This window comes from Protopterus annectens, chromosome 4.part1, assembly GCF_019279795.1.
Source record: "Protopterus annectens isolate FY-2018-M chromosome 4.part1, PAN1.0, whole genome shotgun sequence".
Taxonomy (NCBI): Eukaryota; Metazoa; Chordata; order Ceratodontiformes; family Protopteridae; genus Protopterus; species Protopterus annectens.
In genome coordinates, this window is record NC_056734.1 from 305,588,410 (window position 1) to 305,604,696 (window position 16,287).

At 41.4% G+C, this 16,287-nt stretch overlaps 1 protein-coding gene across 1 annotated transcript in view; it reads left to right on the forward strand.

Moving 5' to 3' along the window:
* Positions 1-16,287, forward strand: part of LOC122800838 (neurogenic locus Notch protein-like) — a gene marked incomplete in the record, with an annotated part of 809,298 nt that overhangs the window by 442,038 nt on the left and 350,973 nt on the right. The window contains 1 exon segment of the mRNA XM_044070145.1: positions 9,952-10,056. Coding sequence (XP_043926080.1) covers positions 9,952-10,056 — 105 coding nt within the window.

The following is a 16,287-nucleotide window of genomic DNA, read 5'->3' on the forward strand; positions in this document are numbered from 1 at the left end:
TTATAGGCTCATAAGTTCATAGGTAAGTACTAGGCTATCAGCCCAATGTCCTACATAAGCCTAGCCAACAAAGTTCCCTGGCTTACACCACCCAAGAAAGTTATTTTCCTGTGCCACTGTCGAGCAGAGATACAGAAGTGATCCCCGGGGTGTATTTCCTATTTCCCATTCACTCATCAAGATTTTTCTTGAAGAGTGCTAATGAAGAACTTTGCTTGACATAGATGGGTAGCCTATTCCAGAGTATGGGAAGTCTCTGGGACAGGAATCTATCCCTCCAGCATGTCCTGTTTATTGTGGTGACAAGGTTTCAGTCTCTAGAGCATATAGCTCGGAGGGATTCGGATCTCTTTAGGTGTAGCATGTCCAACAGCTCTGGGTTTCACATAGCTATGTATGTCAGGCAGAGATCACCTCAGAGTAGGTGATATGCTATGGAGTAAAGCTGGAGTTTTTTGAGACGGTCAGTGTAGGGCATTTGTTTGAGGCCAATAATCCTCTTTGTTTGGTACTTCTGTGGCCTTTCCAGCTGCTACAGATGTCTTGTGAGGTACATTCCAAAAGGGGCGTTGCACTCTATAATGGGTCTAATGATTGTCGAGTAGAGGGGAACAATGACCTCTTTTTTCCTGGGTGAGAACCCTTTATGGTGAGGTGTGCAACATAGAAGGACTTCCTGACTACTGTGGCAATGTGACTATCAAAGGAGAGACTACTGTCCACCTGGGTCCCAAGGTCTGCTATCACACATTCAGTGTTAAGTAGATTGCTGCCTATATGGTAGTTCATGGGTACAGAGTTTTTACCAAAGGGGATGACACTGCACTTTTTGGCATTGAGCTTGAGGCCATGGCTATGACACCAGGCATCTGTCTCAGTGAGGCCCTTCTGTAGGATGTCCACATCATTTGGGGACTTGACTATGGCTCCTAGTTTGCAGTCATCTGTGAACTTCATTAGCCAGAGGCCTTCTGTGTTAGCCTGTACTTCAGAGAAGTAGATACCAAACAGGAGAGGTCCCAGGACGGAACCCTGTGGTACTCCACTTGTCACTAGTATGAGGTCAGATTTGTAGTCTGCAACTTTTACAATGTGGGTTGTGTCAGTGAGCCAGTTGGCAACCCATCTTGTGATGTAGGGATTTATACCTAGTTTAGTGAGTTTAGCTATAAGTCCAGAATGGGGGATGGTGTCAAAAGCCTTGGCGAGGTCAAGATAGGCTGTGTGAACCACCTTACCCTCATCTACTGCTTTGATGACTGCCTCAAAGAAGATGATCAGGTTCAGGAGGCACTCGAACTGGGTGGGATCCAGAGTTTGGAGGCTACCAATGTCTTTGTTTATGAGTTCCAAGATAATACATTCCATGGCCTTGCAGACCAGGCTCGTCAGGCTTATAGGTCGATAGTTCCTGGGATCAGTGGTGGCTCCCCCTTTGTGGAGTGGGATAACTGTTGCTGTGCACCATTCAGTGGGCACAAAGCCTGATGTGAGGCTATCATTGAACATGGTGCTTAGGTGGGGAGCCAGTTCGTTCTGAAGTTCATGTAAAACGCAACCTAGGATGTTGTCCAGTCCCATGGATGCTGTGTTTTTAGCTTTAGAGAGTGCAGCTTTTACCTGCATAGTTGTGATTACAGGGACTCTGCATTCTTCATGTATAGATATGGGCCCTTTGGGGGGTAGCACTGAACCTATCTGCCAGGATATTGGCAATATCAGTTGATTCTGTTATTTTCGTGCTGTTGGGCTGTAACTCAGAGCAGATCTGGGTGTTGTCATCGAGATTCCTGGCATAGCTATAGAATGCTTTGTGGTTGTCCTTAGAATTAGTGGTGATTTTGTTTTCGTAGGTAGCTTGGAGGATCTTATACAGGATCTCAGCTTCTTAATGAGGCTTACCAGGGAGCTCCTCTACTCATGGGATTTTACTCTCTTTTGCAACAGTTTCTTCCTTCTGTTGTACAGTTTGTTTATGGCAGAGGACCACCACATCGGTTTCCTTTTTTTGGAGGATAGTGTCTTGGTTCTGTTTTGGATAGCACAATCCATGCACTCGTGTAAGTGCTTATAGAGTACATTTGTGTAGGATTCATCAGTTGTAACTGTATTGTCCATCTGCCTGGGTGTCATGAAGTTCACCCATTAATAGGGTGTTTGGTTGAACCCTAAAAATTTCCAGTACATCAAGAAAAGAGGTGTGGGAATCCTGGGGCATGGTGGGGGATCTGTAGCAAGCTACAATTTCGATTGCAGTGTTGCCCAGGGTTAGTTGCACTTGGATAACCTTGGATGCATTATGCTGAGCAATTAGCCTGGAGATGTGGATATTGTTAATGAATATGGACACACCTCCACCTTTGGTGTTTCGGTCCAGGTTACATAGCCAAAAAGTGTGGTATGAGTTATAGCCTGGTAGTGTAGGGGTGCTCTCTAGAGCCTTGAACCAGGTCTCAGTCACTGCACAGATACTGATGTTCTCCATTTTAAGGAGTGCCTCGAGTGAGTGCATTTTGAGATTTAGACTTCTAGCATTGAGTAGCATTACCCTCAGTTTTTGCTTGCCTGTTCCTGTTATGGTGGTAAATTTGTCATTTGAACCTTGCCTAAAAAAGGCACTATAGGGGCAGCAAGAGTCTTAGCCAGTATCTAGAATCCCAGGGGCAACAGGTGCAGCCATCTCTGGCAAAGCATTGTAGTCTGTTGACCATGTCATTTCAAGCTGACAGGTACTGGATCCCATTAGAATGACACCATAAGCTTAGCCAATTGTTGAAGTCAATCATTTTGTCCTTGTACTGCGGTATCATTCTGGGCGAGGGCAGAATGCTACTCAGGGCTAGGGTCATACCTGCCTGGGCTACAAGATCGGAGAGCTCTTCCATGTCTCTTTTCATGTAGTCCAGGGAGGTACATCTCAAGTCATTCACACCAACATGGTCAATGATAGAGTCATATTTGTACTTGTTGTGGAGTGACCTGAGTGCGTGGGTTATGTGGCGGATCCTGGCACCTGACAGGCAGCTGGCAATAACCTTCTCCTTGTTTAGCCTGGTGAGTGGGACATCAGTGTGCCTGATTATAGTCACCTATGACTAGTGTGTTGGGTACGTTGTTTTGCCTTATTGTCTGTGGTTGAGTGGCACACTGAGTCTGTGGGTATGTGTCATTTGGGTTGTTTTGGGGGATGGAGGTTGCTTGCGTTTCTGCTTTGGAGGTCTCTGTTGCTTCAACAGATTATTATTGACAGCCTCCGCAAATGTTTTTTGTTACTATGTGTGGATGTTGGTGGTATAGATTTAGTGAGACTATGTGATGAGTGTGGTGTGGTGCAAATGTTTACCTTCTCCTCTTGTCTGTCAAGTTCAGTCTTGGTTGGAGAGAGCTTTACCTCCAGTTTGGCTAGATAAGTGCAGGTTGTAGTGTTGGGTGGTAGGAGGAGAGGGTTTTCTGTGTACATCAGGCAATTTCTACATTGCCTCAAGATGCCCAGATTCATCAGATAGACAGGAGAGAACACTGGGAGCTGACCCTTGGACATGCCTGAATAAAAAACTATTTTCCTCTAGATACGTGAGGAAAGTAAGTATAACAACTGTTTTTCTCTAAGCAAGTGAGGAAAGTAAGTACAAAAACTGTTATCCTCTAGGTAATGAGGAAGGTTGAGTGATATAATAATTAGTAGCTTATTTAGTGCTTACATGTTCTGAACAAGTGCTGAGCACGAATAAGCAAATTTAAGTGCTAAAACTAAGAATCTGTATCTGCACTAGATGAGTTACAGGACAGAAACAAGCACAAATGCAGGCTTTCAAATCAGAAAGTTGAGAGAGATGGAAAAGATTGCCCAAACGGCCAATAACTACAATTTTTGGGCCAGGACCACTCCTTATGTGGTAGACAGGTTACCTAGTGCTTACCACTCCCACTGATAAGCTAGAAGGCTTCCCTCCAACACAGAAGGGCTTGCGGGGCTCAGAAGCTTACATACAGTCCTGGATACAGCAAAACTGTATCTGGACTACACTAGTTACAGGAAAGGTAGGAAACAGGCTTACAGTAATTTTTTTTTTTTTACAGAAAAGTAGCTAAAACAGCAGTAAAAACAATTCACATGCAGTGCAAGCTAGCACACTTGAGTATGTAGCAATATTAGACCAAGCACCGTTTAAAAATGCAATTAAATTAAAAAGGACTAAAAGCAAGTGCAGAAGGAGTTTATTAGGTAGAATGTTGTAAAGAGATGGAACTGGGGGAGTGTCCCAGATCAAATCTACAGTGGGGCGGGCAACTGCAAAAGCCACCAAATTTAAACTACGAGCCAGAAATAGGGAGGGTGGGTGAGACAAAACACTTTCAGCAGAGGTCTGAAAAACTATAAGCAACAATTAACAGTGCAAACTTTAAAACTAAAAAAATATACTTAGCTCTGTATATTTCCAGATAGATTGAAAAGCAGTCTCTCAGAACACAGGTTCCAGCAATGAAATGCAGGCTGTTACTAACAGGTCTAATTTTATGCACATGATCCTTGACTTAGATAACACACAAGCTGTAAAAATCAGTTATACCAACTGAAGACACAGCACAAAATAGGGGGAGGTGGGGAAAACACTTTCAGCAGAGATCTGAAAAACTATAAGCAACAGTTAACAGTACATTTATTTATTTCTTTTTATTTATTTATTTATATTTGTTGACCGGGTGTGTTCGACTGGACGTAAGACCAAACACCGTTTAAAAATGCAATTAAATTAAAAAGGACTAAAAGCAAGTGCAGAAGGAGTTTATTAGGTAGAATGTTGTAAAGAGATGGAACTAGGTGAGTGTCCCAGATCAAATCTACATACTCTAAAACCAAAAAAATATACTTAGCTCTGTATATTTCCAGATAGATTGAAAAGCAGTCTCTCAGAACACAGGTTCCAGCAATGAAATGCAGGCTGTTATTAACAGGTCTAATTTTATACAAGTGATCCTTGAGTTAGATAACACACAAGCTGTAAAAAACAGTTATACCAACTGAAGACACAGCAGAAAATAGGGGGAGGTTGGGAAAACAATTTCAGCAGAGATCTGAAAAACTACAAGCAACAATTAACAGTACAAACTCTAAAACCAAAAAAATATACTTAGCTCTGTATATTTCTAGATAGATTGAAAAGCAATCTCTCAGAACACAGGTTCCAGCAATGAAATGCAGGCTGTTACTAACCACCGTTTTACCACGCTTCACGATAAAACAGCATGGCAGAAGTATCAGAAGCACCTAGGGTGGGACAAAGAAGGCAGCCATCCTAGGAGCACAGTATTAGATGTCAGGATCAGCAGATCAAATCGGTTGGTTGGCTGGGCGTGTAGCACCAGTATTCATTTTCATTCATTTCTGAATACTAAAATTAAAAATAATTTCTGACCGGTTCTGTTTTCAGGACTGAAGTACGTGTTTGATTTGTATGTGGCCTAAGCTGTAATAAGTTATTTGCTACATTTTGTAAGACAAAACCTTTATTATCTATGTATTTATTGCTCCTCAAGTGGACATGAGGGTGGGACACAGAAGATCTGGCATGGCTTCTCAAGAAAAAAGGAAGATGTGGTGAGAATGGACCCTTTGTTTGGTACATCAGCTTAGTGTTGAGGGGTGCCAGATAACAGAGAGCAGCACAGGTACCAGATGATATAATCTGATATAGTATAGTCCACTCATTTAGTCATACACCCTGAATGTATACACACATACACACATACTTACATACACACACACACACACACACACACACACACACACACACACACACACACACACATATATATATATACACACATACATGCATATACGCACACATTCATATAGACATGCACACATATATCCACAAATACATACATACAAGTAGATGCATAAAGTTTGAGCTGCATGGATTGTATTTACATATCCAATCTATTACTCTTTGCATTTAAACTGATTTGAAGGCAGGAATGATTTAAGTGCTGATAACCTCCTTGTTGCAGTAGAGTTCTGCACATTTCTCTATTAATGTGCAGCTCATACTCACATGTTCTCATTAACTGTGTTTTTCTGCCTTTGCATAGATCACATCATATCTAAGTATTTTATTTTTGTCCTTTTTTTTGTGTAGTGATATGTTGCATATTTAAATAAGTCCAACTTTTAGTGAAAGGCTACAGAGAAAGGATCCAAACTAAATAATGGTCACCGGACTAATTTTGAGCAAAAAAAAAAAAAAAAAAAGATCACAGTTGCAAATAACTAGCCACTGATGAAAATACTAAATATCTGAAAAAAGCAATTCTGCCATGAAAGAAAGACTCATTTGTAAGACACCGCAATCTCAGCCTTAAAATAATTAGAATCACAATATTACCAACTCCACATAAGAGCAACAATTGACAGTATTCAGTTTTAAGGCTGGCAGTGACACCCTTAAATAATATATTACACCTGCACAAGTTCATTGGTCAATGTTTAAAAAACAACATACTTTGGAACTTTCTCCTAATCATGTGTAGTAACCCTACCTGTAACCCTAAACCTGCCCTAACCCTACACATTATATTATATTACTAAAGACCCTTTCCCTAGCAGTATCACTACACAAAAAAGGACAAAAATACAGACAACACAAAGCATGCACAACACTGATTCTATCTCTTTGCCTAACCCTTTCTCTAGATGAGATGTATGGTAGCTGTGTATGTTCATGTGAATGAGTGGGGTTTAGGGGTAGATTAAGTGTGTATGTGCAATTGTGAGTGTGTAGGGTTAATGGCAGGATTAGGTTAGGGGATAGCTTTAGTGTGTGTGTGTGTGTGTGTGTGTGTGTGTGTGTGTGTGTGTGTGTGTGTGTGTGTGTGTGTGTGTGTGCATGTATGTAGGGAAGGCAATGGGCAATAAAGGCTGGTGTAGTATCTTAAATCTGGTGGGAAACATTCTCTGTATTACAGAACCACTGCCTTTTTTGCTAGTGTCTCTACTGTTTTATTCCTTTTAACGTTCCTTTGTGATGCTTTTAAACAGGTATTATAAAATAATTTGTTCTTCAATGTTGTCACATTATCATGACCTTTCAAGTTACAGTCAATTTCACCCATCACCATTTGCCACTGTCTCTTTCTTCACTCCCCTTAATACTCACCATAGCCCCTCAATGTGGTTTAGTGTTGCCTTTGTGTGTATGTTTCTGCAAGTTGAGTATATGAGCTGTCTTGGGTAGCGGTAGTGTTATGGAAGGACTTTTTTTAAGTTCAGATGTGCATTAAGATTAGGGGTATAGGCACATGCCCTTGTACCTAACCCTAACATGCATCTGAAATTATAAAAAACCCTTCACATAACACTATGACTAATCTGACAAATTTGAGCTAAATGCCGTTATGGGTACTGAATCAGAAAAGGATATTTATTTCCTTTTTTGATATATTGACTGTCTATGTTGCATGACATGCTACCCATTCATTATTTAACTATATATATATATATATATATATATATATATATATATATATATATATATATATATATATATATATATAATCAGAGAGAGAGAAAAGGGTAGATAGATAGATAGATAGATAGATAGATAGATAGATAGATAGACAGATAGATAGATAGATAGATAGATAGACAGACAGACAGACAGACAGATAGATAGATAGATAGATAGATAGATAGATAGATAGATAGATAGACAGACAGATAGATAGATAGATAGATAGATAGATAGATAGACAGACAGATAGAGAGATGAAAAGGATCAGTGAACTGAGAAATCACTAAGATTGACCTATCCAAGTCCATTTGTTTCAATAGCTACCCAGACCCAGGTTTCATCCAGAATGACCTTTATTAAAGTTAGAGACTGTGTCAAAACCATGAATCTAAAAATGCATGCCAGACTTTACAGTGCAAAATAATTCATTCTGCTAATGGAAGACCTCCACAAATTCCATTTGTCCTTTTTTTATATTTTATTTATGCTTTTTTCCCCTTTGATATCACTAGGTTATGCGTATATGTACTTTTTCCTTTCAGGAATAATACCAACTGTAATAGTATATATATGCCTTGTTATGAGGCTTTCTTCAGGGATTCAGCCTTACTCTATGCTAGATTACTAAAGATCCTTCTTGAGAGGGGAATCTGTTTCCTTGATTGATTTTTCTTTTTCTTTATTGGATATTTTACGGAAGGGATGGCATTTTCCTTTTGTTTTCTTGAGTCACTTGGAAAGGGTGTGTGGTTATATTTAGTTTTTGTAGTAGACAGGCATCAGTTTTGATTCTTAGATTTTTTTTTTTTTTTGCATATTATATGGGTTATGCATCTTGGGTTTAGGAATTAGACTGGCAGGAGTTCCATTTTTACAGGGATTAGTTATGCAACTAGTTCTTGGGGTGGCATGTGTTAGCAATCATTGTCATAACTTGGTGCTTGGTAAATTGTGCAGAAGTGTATATCAGGGTCATGGAATAAAAGCGGAGGCTTTGATTAGGATTACTGTTACTGGAGAGCACATGACAGGGTGGTTGTGCTCTGCAGTATTTGTTTTACCATTTTTGTCTCAAATTCTTCTCTGTCAATGAACTCCACCGAAACACCATAGAGCCATTCATCCTCATTCCTCTTGTGGAGAAGCCAGCACAGTTTTGCCTTAAGAATTTCAATAGCTAATCCTTCTCACTCTGGGGACAGCTCATCCTGTTCAGTTCTTCATATATGTGATCAATTCCCCTCCCCACTGATCTTGGTGAGAGTTGGAAGGAAAAGCATCATATCATGAACATGGCTAGTGAGTGCAGGGATTTTGTAGATAAAGGGCTAGGTAAACTATAACTTTATAGAATGTAGCCATGGTGTACAATGCACCATCTCACTGAGTGAGACACCCTCATTATCTGAACAAATGGTATCCTACTTTGTAACTGGGAAATACTCACTGGTCTTAACAAAGAACCACCAAGTGGCAAGCAGAAACCTTAAATCCTTCTTCCTAAGTATGTGGGCCAAAAGCTACTTAGTCCACCTTTGTTGCCCACTTACATTGAAGGACAAACAACTAAGTGACATAGCATGCAAGGACTGCAGTTAGGGATCTATCCCTCTATTCTACAGAGCCAGTTCAGCTTCATGTAATAGGTAGGCACATTTTTTTCTATTTGAAAGTGTTACTTATTTGGTATATTAATTGCAGTCCATTTGGCTCCATCATCCTTTGTCTATATTATATGGAAGGGATGAGCAAGGCAAGTATTTTAAAAGCTTTATTGTATACATTCCATGTTTTTTCAGGTGCATCTTTTAAAGGCTGTTCATTTTAAACCATGCTACATGTATGCAATTATTTCCTTTTCTAGTTGGATTTCTTTGTAAGATTTTTATGACTTTAGTTTTGTGATTTTTTTTTTTAATTTCATTTCTCTTATTGGAGAGTCAGTCTATCCATTTTGTTGGCCTCTTATAGGATTTCTTATTATTCTGGTCTGTATTTCATCTGAATTTTATAAATGATTGTGCAATATTCTTTACATTTCTTATTTGTTACATTTTTACAGTTTTCTGTAATGATTGCTTGGGTTATTTATACTTTTATATTTTGTTGTACATTATTTATATTTAGTCGAATCTTTATTTATTTATTTTTCTGGGAGTTGCAGTGACTGTGCCTTTCATTTTCATTTTACTCCATCTTGCATATTTTTTTTCTTGCTTTGTTACTTTTAATGGTTTTATATTTAATTTAGTAGTAGTGATTCCTTATGTTATGCTTTTATTTACTGGGCTTTTTGCAGTCCCAGTCTGTTACTGTGTTTGAACTGATAATTGATAAATATTTAATGATGTTCATACAATAATGACAAATGCTTAACATATTATATCCTCTGGCTCAGATATGATTTTATTACACCCTTTAATGTCTATGTTTTTCACAGGAAGTGGTACATCATGTCAGTCACTACGAGATTCTGCTGTTTCACTCTGTGATTCAGGAAGTAGTTGTACAAATGCTTTAGGATGCTTCATGTGCAGTAATACAGGTAAGTACTTGTTAATGTTAACACAAGTAACTTTTTAAGACATCCTTATATCAGCTGATACATAGATATTGACCAAAATATGCAAGTGTCAATTCCTGTATTAATAAAATAAATCAACTGGAAAAACTGTACGTTATTTATACGTGTGTGTATGTGTGTGTGTGTGTGTGTGTGTGTGTGTGTGTGTGTGTGTGTGTGTGTGTGTGTGTGTGTGTGTGCATGTATGTAGGGAAGGCAATGGGCAATAAAGGCTGGTGTAGTATCTTAAATCTGGTGGGAAACATTCTCTGTATTACAGAACCACTGCCTTTTTTGCTAGTGTCTCTACTGTTTTATTCCTTTTAACGTTCCTTTGTGATGCTGTTAAACAGGTATTATAAAATAATTGGTTCTTCAATGTTAAGTCACATTATCATGACCTTTCAAGTTACAGTCAATTTCACCCATCACCATTTGCCACTGTCTCTTTCTTCACTCCCCCTAATACTCACCATAGCCCCTCAATGTGGTTCAGTGTTGTCTGCACTGCACTTTCATTAGGCATAGCTATTAAAAACAAATGCTTTACACTGTCACAATATATTTGCACTTTCATTAGGCATAGGTATTAAAAAACAAATGTTTTACACTGTCACAATGTAATGTGCATTAGTTTTTACTGAGCCTCTTTATTATAATATGCCTTTTGACCGATAATCATTATCTTCTTTTTTGTGAATTATATCTCACAATGCCGCGGTGGTACAGCAGTAGCGTTGTTACCTCACAGCAAGAGGTTCTCCCGTTCAATTCTCGGCTTGGCTTGGGAGTGCCTTCTGTGTGGAGTCTGCATGTCCTCCCCGCGGTTGGGTAGCATTCGAAAGACATGCGTGTGTAAATGGACAAAAAAAAAAATCTTGCTTTTTTCCCACTTTTCTGAGAGTTAAAAAAGTTCAGTTACAGGCTTGCTGTTCCTGAACTGTTTGAAAGTTTCTGTGAGGCCATTTTTGCTTGGGCTGAAGGAGGGTCTCTGTGTTCTTCAGTGGCAGTGACTAACATTGAGCAGCTTCCCTGCCCCCCGGAGAGGTGGTTACTGACTTGAAACTGTAGTTTTATTGGCCACTAGGGGTCATTTCCATAACTCCTTCATCTTCCTCTCTTAAAACCTAGTTGCCTCGTGGTTTGAGCGTCTTTTCAGGCTTGTTGGCTGTTGGTGAAGCACCCTCCAAGAGGAAAAAATGCTGAGAGAAGAAGGGAGCCACTTTTGAGATTTTAAGTATTTTTCTCTGTTTATTTGCTAAGTTTTTCTGCATAGCTGCCTAGCTTGAGCATTTTCTGGCTTGTTAAACTTGATTTCTGTATTAGTAGCTGTATTTAGAGCACAACCAAAAGCTGTTTGCTGAATTTCCTGTTTGCACTTAATTTTAAATCGTTTTTTCTTAAAACTTGCATATTTTCTGTCCTTGACCTAGCACTCTTGTGTGGGGTCATTTACTGCACTGTTATAACTTGATATTACTTGTGAACCTCTGCTATCTCTGTAAAAAACAAAAACAAAAAAAAAATCTTGCTTTTTTCCCACTTTTCTGAGAGTTAAAAAAGTTCAGTTACAGGCTTGCTGTTCCTGAACTGTTTGAAAGTTTCTGTGAGGCCATTTTTGCTTGGGCTGAAGGAGGGTCTCTGTGTTCTTCAGTGGCAGTGACTAACATTGAGCAGCTTCCCTGCCCCCCGGAGAGGTGGTTACTGACTTGAAACTGTAGTTTTATTGGCCACTAGGGGTCATTTCCATAACTCTTTCATTTGTCCTCAGAGGAGTGGTTTAAGGCAGTAACTTGTAGTTTATTGGCCATTTTGGGTCATTTCCTGTCTTTTCCAGCCCCCTGCTATAAAGCACGCTTTAGCGTGCATTAGCGTGATTTAGCCCGATTTAGCGTGGAGTTGCTACCGTTGCACACTAGGGCAGCAGCGGTTAAGCAGGTTTAAACTATTCGGGCTACCTAAAGTCCACTCTTCAAATTTTCCCTTAAAACTACCTTCCTCGAACTATACTACTGATCTAATCAGCTTATCCTATAATTAAAAAGATCATCTCTACTTGACTCCAAGTAGACTATTCTCTATCTGTTAAACGTAGCACTTGCTCCTACAGTACTTATTACCTTGATACGGCACTCTTGTCATAGATAGTACCCCAAAAAGGCAACCCCCCATTTCTCGGTCACCCACGTCCTCCGGAATCTTTTTTAAAGTTTTTTGTCTATTCCTTCTAGCATGTCGAGGGATCAGTTGCTAGTGTCCTCTCCTGCTCAGCTGGTTAACCTGGGAATATTGAGGCAATGTTACAATTGCCTCATGTACACAGACAACCCTCTCCTCCTCCCACAAAACACAAATACATGCGAGAGATGCAACTATACGGCCAAACTGGAGGCTGAGCTCTCTCAACATAGGACTGGCAAGATCAGTCAGGAGGAGAAGGTTACCACACACACTATAGACCCAGTCTCACATAGTACCATTACAACCTCAAATCATACACATAAACACACAAAGACATACTCGGAGGCTCTGATCAAAAATCTACCAAAACAGCAGAGGCCACCAAAGCAGACACCCAAACAACCACCACCTCAGAACACAACACCTGCAACACATAGACCTCACAGTCAGAGTGTCAAACAGTCACAGCCCTTAAGGCCAAACACAGTGCCAGACACACTAGTCATTGGTGACTCCATAGTCAGACACACTGACGTCCCGCTCACCAGACTGAGTAAGGAGAAGGTCACAGTAAGCTGCCTGTCGGGCGCTAGAATCCGCCACATAACGCAAGCACTCAGGTCTCTCAACAGCAGGTACAAATATGACTCAGTCATTGTCCACGCTGGTGTAAACGACCTGAGACGTACCTCCTTGGACTACATGAAAAGAGACATTGAGGAGCTCTCTGATTATGTAGCCCAGGCAGGTATGACCCTGACCTTGAGCAGTATCCTACCTTCACCAAGAATGATGCCACAATACAGAGATAAGATGATCAGCTTTAACAATTGGCTTAAACACTGGTGTCATTCAACAGGGATCCAGTGTCTGTCTGCCTGGGATGACATGCTGGACAAGCCACGCTGCCCATGAGGGACGGCTTGCACCTGTCACCCTGGGATTCCGGATATTGGCAAAGGCTCTTGCCACCCCATAGTGCCTTTTTAGGCAAGGCTCAAATTCTAAACCTACCACCCTAAAACACAAAAAGGAAAAAACTAAGGGTAATGCTGCTCAATGCCAGAAGTCTAAATCTCAAAATGCACGCACTCGAGGCCCTTCTCAGTATGGAGAACATCGATGTCTGTGCTGTGACAGAAACCTGGTTCAAGGCTCCTGAGAGCACCCCAGCGCTATCAGGTTTTACCTCATATCATGCGTTCCGGCCCCAAAATCCGGACAATACCAAGAAAGGAGGGGTATCCATATTCATCAAGGACACCCACACCTCAAGACTGGTGGCAACGCGATGCATCGGAGACCATCCAGGTGCAATTAACCATAGGCAAGACTGCTCTGCAAATTGTAGCATGTTACAGGCCACCCTCACAAACTCAGGAACCTCACATGGCCTTCCTGAAAACACTAGAGGGATAAATGTATCACCAAACACCATCATACTAGGTGACTTCAATTACCCTAATATAGACTGGGAACACTACTCAAGCCCAAACACCCTAGCCCAAAAGTTCCTGGAATTCATAAACTCAAATGCCATGGAACAACTAGTCACCATCCCCACAAGAGGAGATAACATACTTGATCTCATCATCACGAACATGGGAGCACAATGTTCAACACCGGAGGTGTACCCCTCACTGGTGAGATCAGACCACAAACTAATCTCGCTGGAGGTCCTCATCCCACCCCCACCTGAAATAAAAAGACCACAGTAAAGAACTTCTCAAAAGCCGACTTCACACTTCTAAAGACTAGTGTGGTCTCCTTTAAGGCCCCGAGCCGGGGAAAACAGTACTCAAGCCGCTGAATCACTTACAAATGCCTTCTACCAGCACCTGCAGGACTGCATGGATAAGGCAATCCCAAGCAAAACAAAGACTCTTTGTACCAAAGGCAAGCGTCCAGTCTGGTGGACCCCAGCCATAAACAAACTCTACAACAAAAGGAGGAAGCTACTACAAGATAGAGCAAAATCCTTAAAAGGTAAGACACCCTTGATCACTATAAGTAAAAAACTAAGAGCTCTCATAAAATCATCCAAAGCAAATTTCGAGAGAAAAATAGCTAAAGACTCAAAAGACAATCATAAGGCCTTCTTTAGCTATGTTAGAAACCTGGGAGGAAACTCCCAGATATGCTCAGAGCTAGTTCAAAATGATGTGAAGATTACTGATCCTACAGACATTGCCAACATACTGGCTGACAGGTTCAGTGCGAACTTCTCCGCCCCTCCGCCCCAAAAGGAGAGATATCTGTACCAAATGATTGCAGCGCCCCAAAGATCTCCAGCGCGCGAGTGAGAACTGCTCTCTCCAAAGCAAAAAACACAGCATCCATGGGACCTGATGGTGTCCCCGGCTGTGTGCTCCATGAACTCAATGAGGAATTAAACCCACAGCTAGGACAGCTGTTTAATCAAAGTCTTACCTCTGGATACATACCCAGGAGTGGCGCACTGCAACTGTGGTACCACTTCACAAAGGCGGTGCCTCCACCGACCCTGGAAATTACCGCCCATTAGCTTGACAAGCCTTATCTGCAAAGCCATGGAGAGGATCATAATGGACCTCATAAATAAAGACATAGGGAATTTGCAGACTTTGGATCCAACCCAGTTTGGCTTTGTCAAAGGCAGATCATGCCTTTTAAACTTGGTTGACTTTTTGAAACAGTCACCAAAGCCATTGATGAGGAAAGGCAGTCCATACAGCCTACCTCGATCTGGCTAAGGCCTTCGATACAATACCCCACTCGGGTATCATTGAAAAACTCATCAGCTTAAATGTCAACCCATACATCACAAGATGGGTTGCAAACTGGCTGAGTGACAGAACCCACAGGGTCAGAGTTGCTGGCGCCATGTCAGACTCAAAGCCTGTCACAAGTGGTGTCCCACAGGGCTCAGTCCTGGGCCCACTCTTGTTTGGCATCTACTTTTCCAAGTACAAGCAAACACAGGAGGGTTATGGCTGACAAAGTTTGCAGATGACTGCAAACTGGGCCATAGTAGAAAACACATCTGATACAGATATCCTTCAGAAGGGTCTCACAGAAACGGATAACTGGTGCCAGAGCCACGGCCTAAAGTTAAATGCCAAAAATGCATAGTCATACCCTTCGGGAAAAACAAGGTTACCCCTAGCTACCAAATAGGTGGCAATCCACTGAGCACAGAAGAAGTTATCAGGGACCTGGGGACCCAGGTTGATAGTAGTCTGTCATTCGACACCCATGTAGCTAAAGTAGTTAGGAAGACCTTCTACATTGCCCACCTTATCATGAAGGGATTCTCATCTAGATCAAGGGAGGTCATAGTCTCCCTTTACTCATCACTCATCAGACCAATGATTGAGTACAATGCCCCATTCGAATGTATCTGACCCGACACTTGCAGCAGCTGGAGAGGCCACAAAAGTTCCTCACCAAAAGGATAAAGGGTCTCAAAAATCTGTCCTATGCTGCCCGACTGAAAGAACTCCAGCTCTATTCAGTTGCTTACCGCTTGCTCAGAGGTGACCTTTGCCTAACATACAAGGTCATGTCAAACCCAGATTTGATGAATATGCTTCACCTCATAAAATCTAGATCCATCAGAGCCACAAGGGCGGGAGACTTAAACCTTGACACGGCTATTAATAGGACGTGCTGGAGGGATAGATTCATCACCCAAAGACTCCCTATGCTGTGGAACAAAATCCCGGTACATGTGAGGCAGAGCACCTCGCTGGCCTTGTTCAAGAGAAATCTTGACCAATGGATGGGAGATCACAGATATACCCCAGGGATAACCTCAGTGTCACTGCTCGACAGAGGCACAGCAAAATAATGGGTATAGTTCCCCATACTAAAGGGGTGGCGTAAGCCACAAAACGATGGGCTAGGCTTGTAAATGCCCTCGGGCAGATAGCCTAGTATGAACCTATGAACCTATGAACCTATGAAGGTTGAGTGTCGAGCTGGCACCTCGGCATTTCGTAAAAATCTACTGCCAATCATTAGCGGACCGGAGTTCCGCTGTGGCGACCCCTT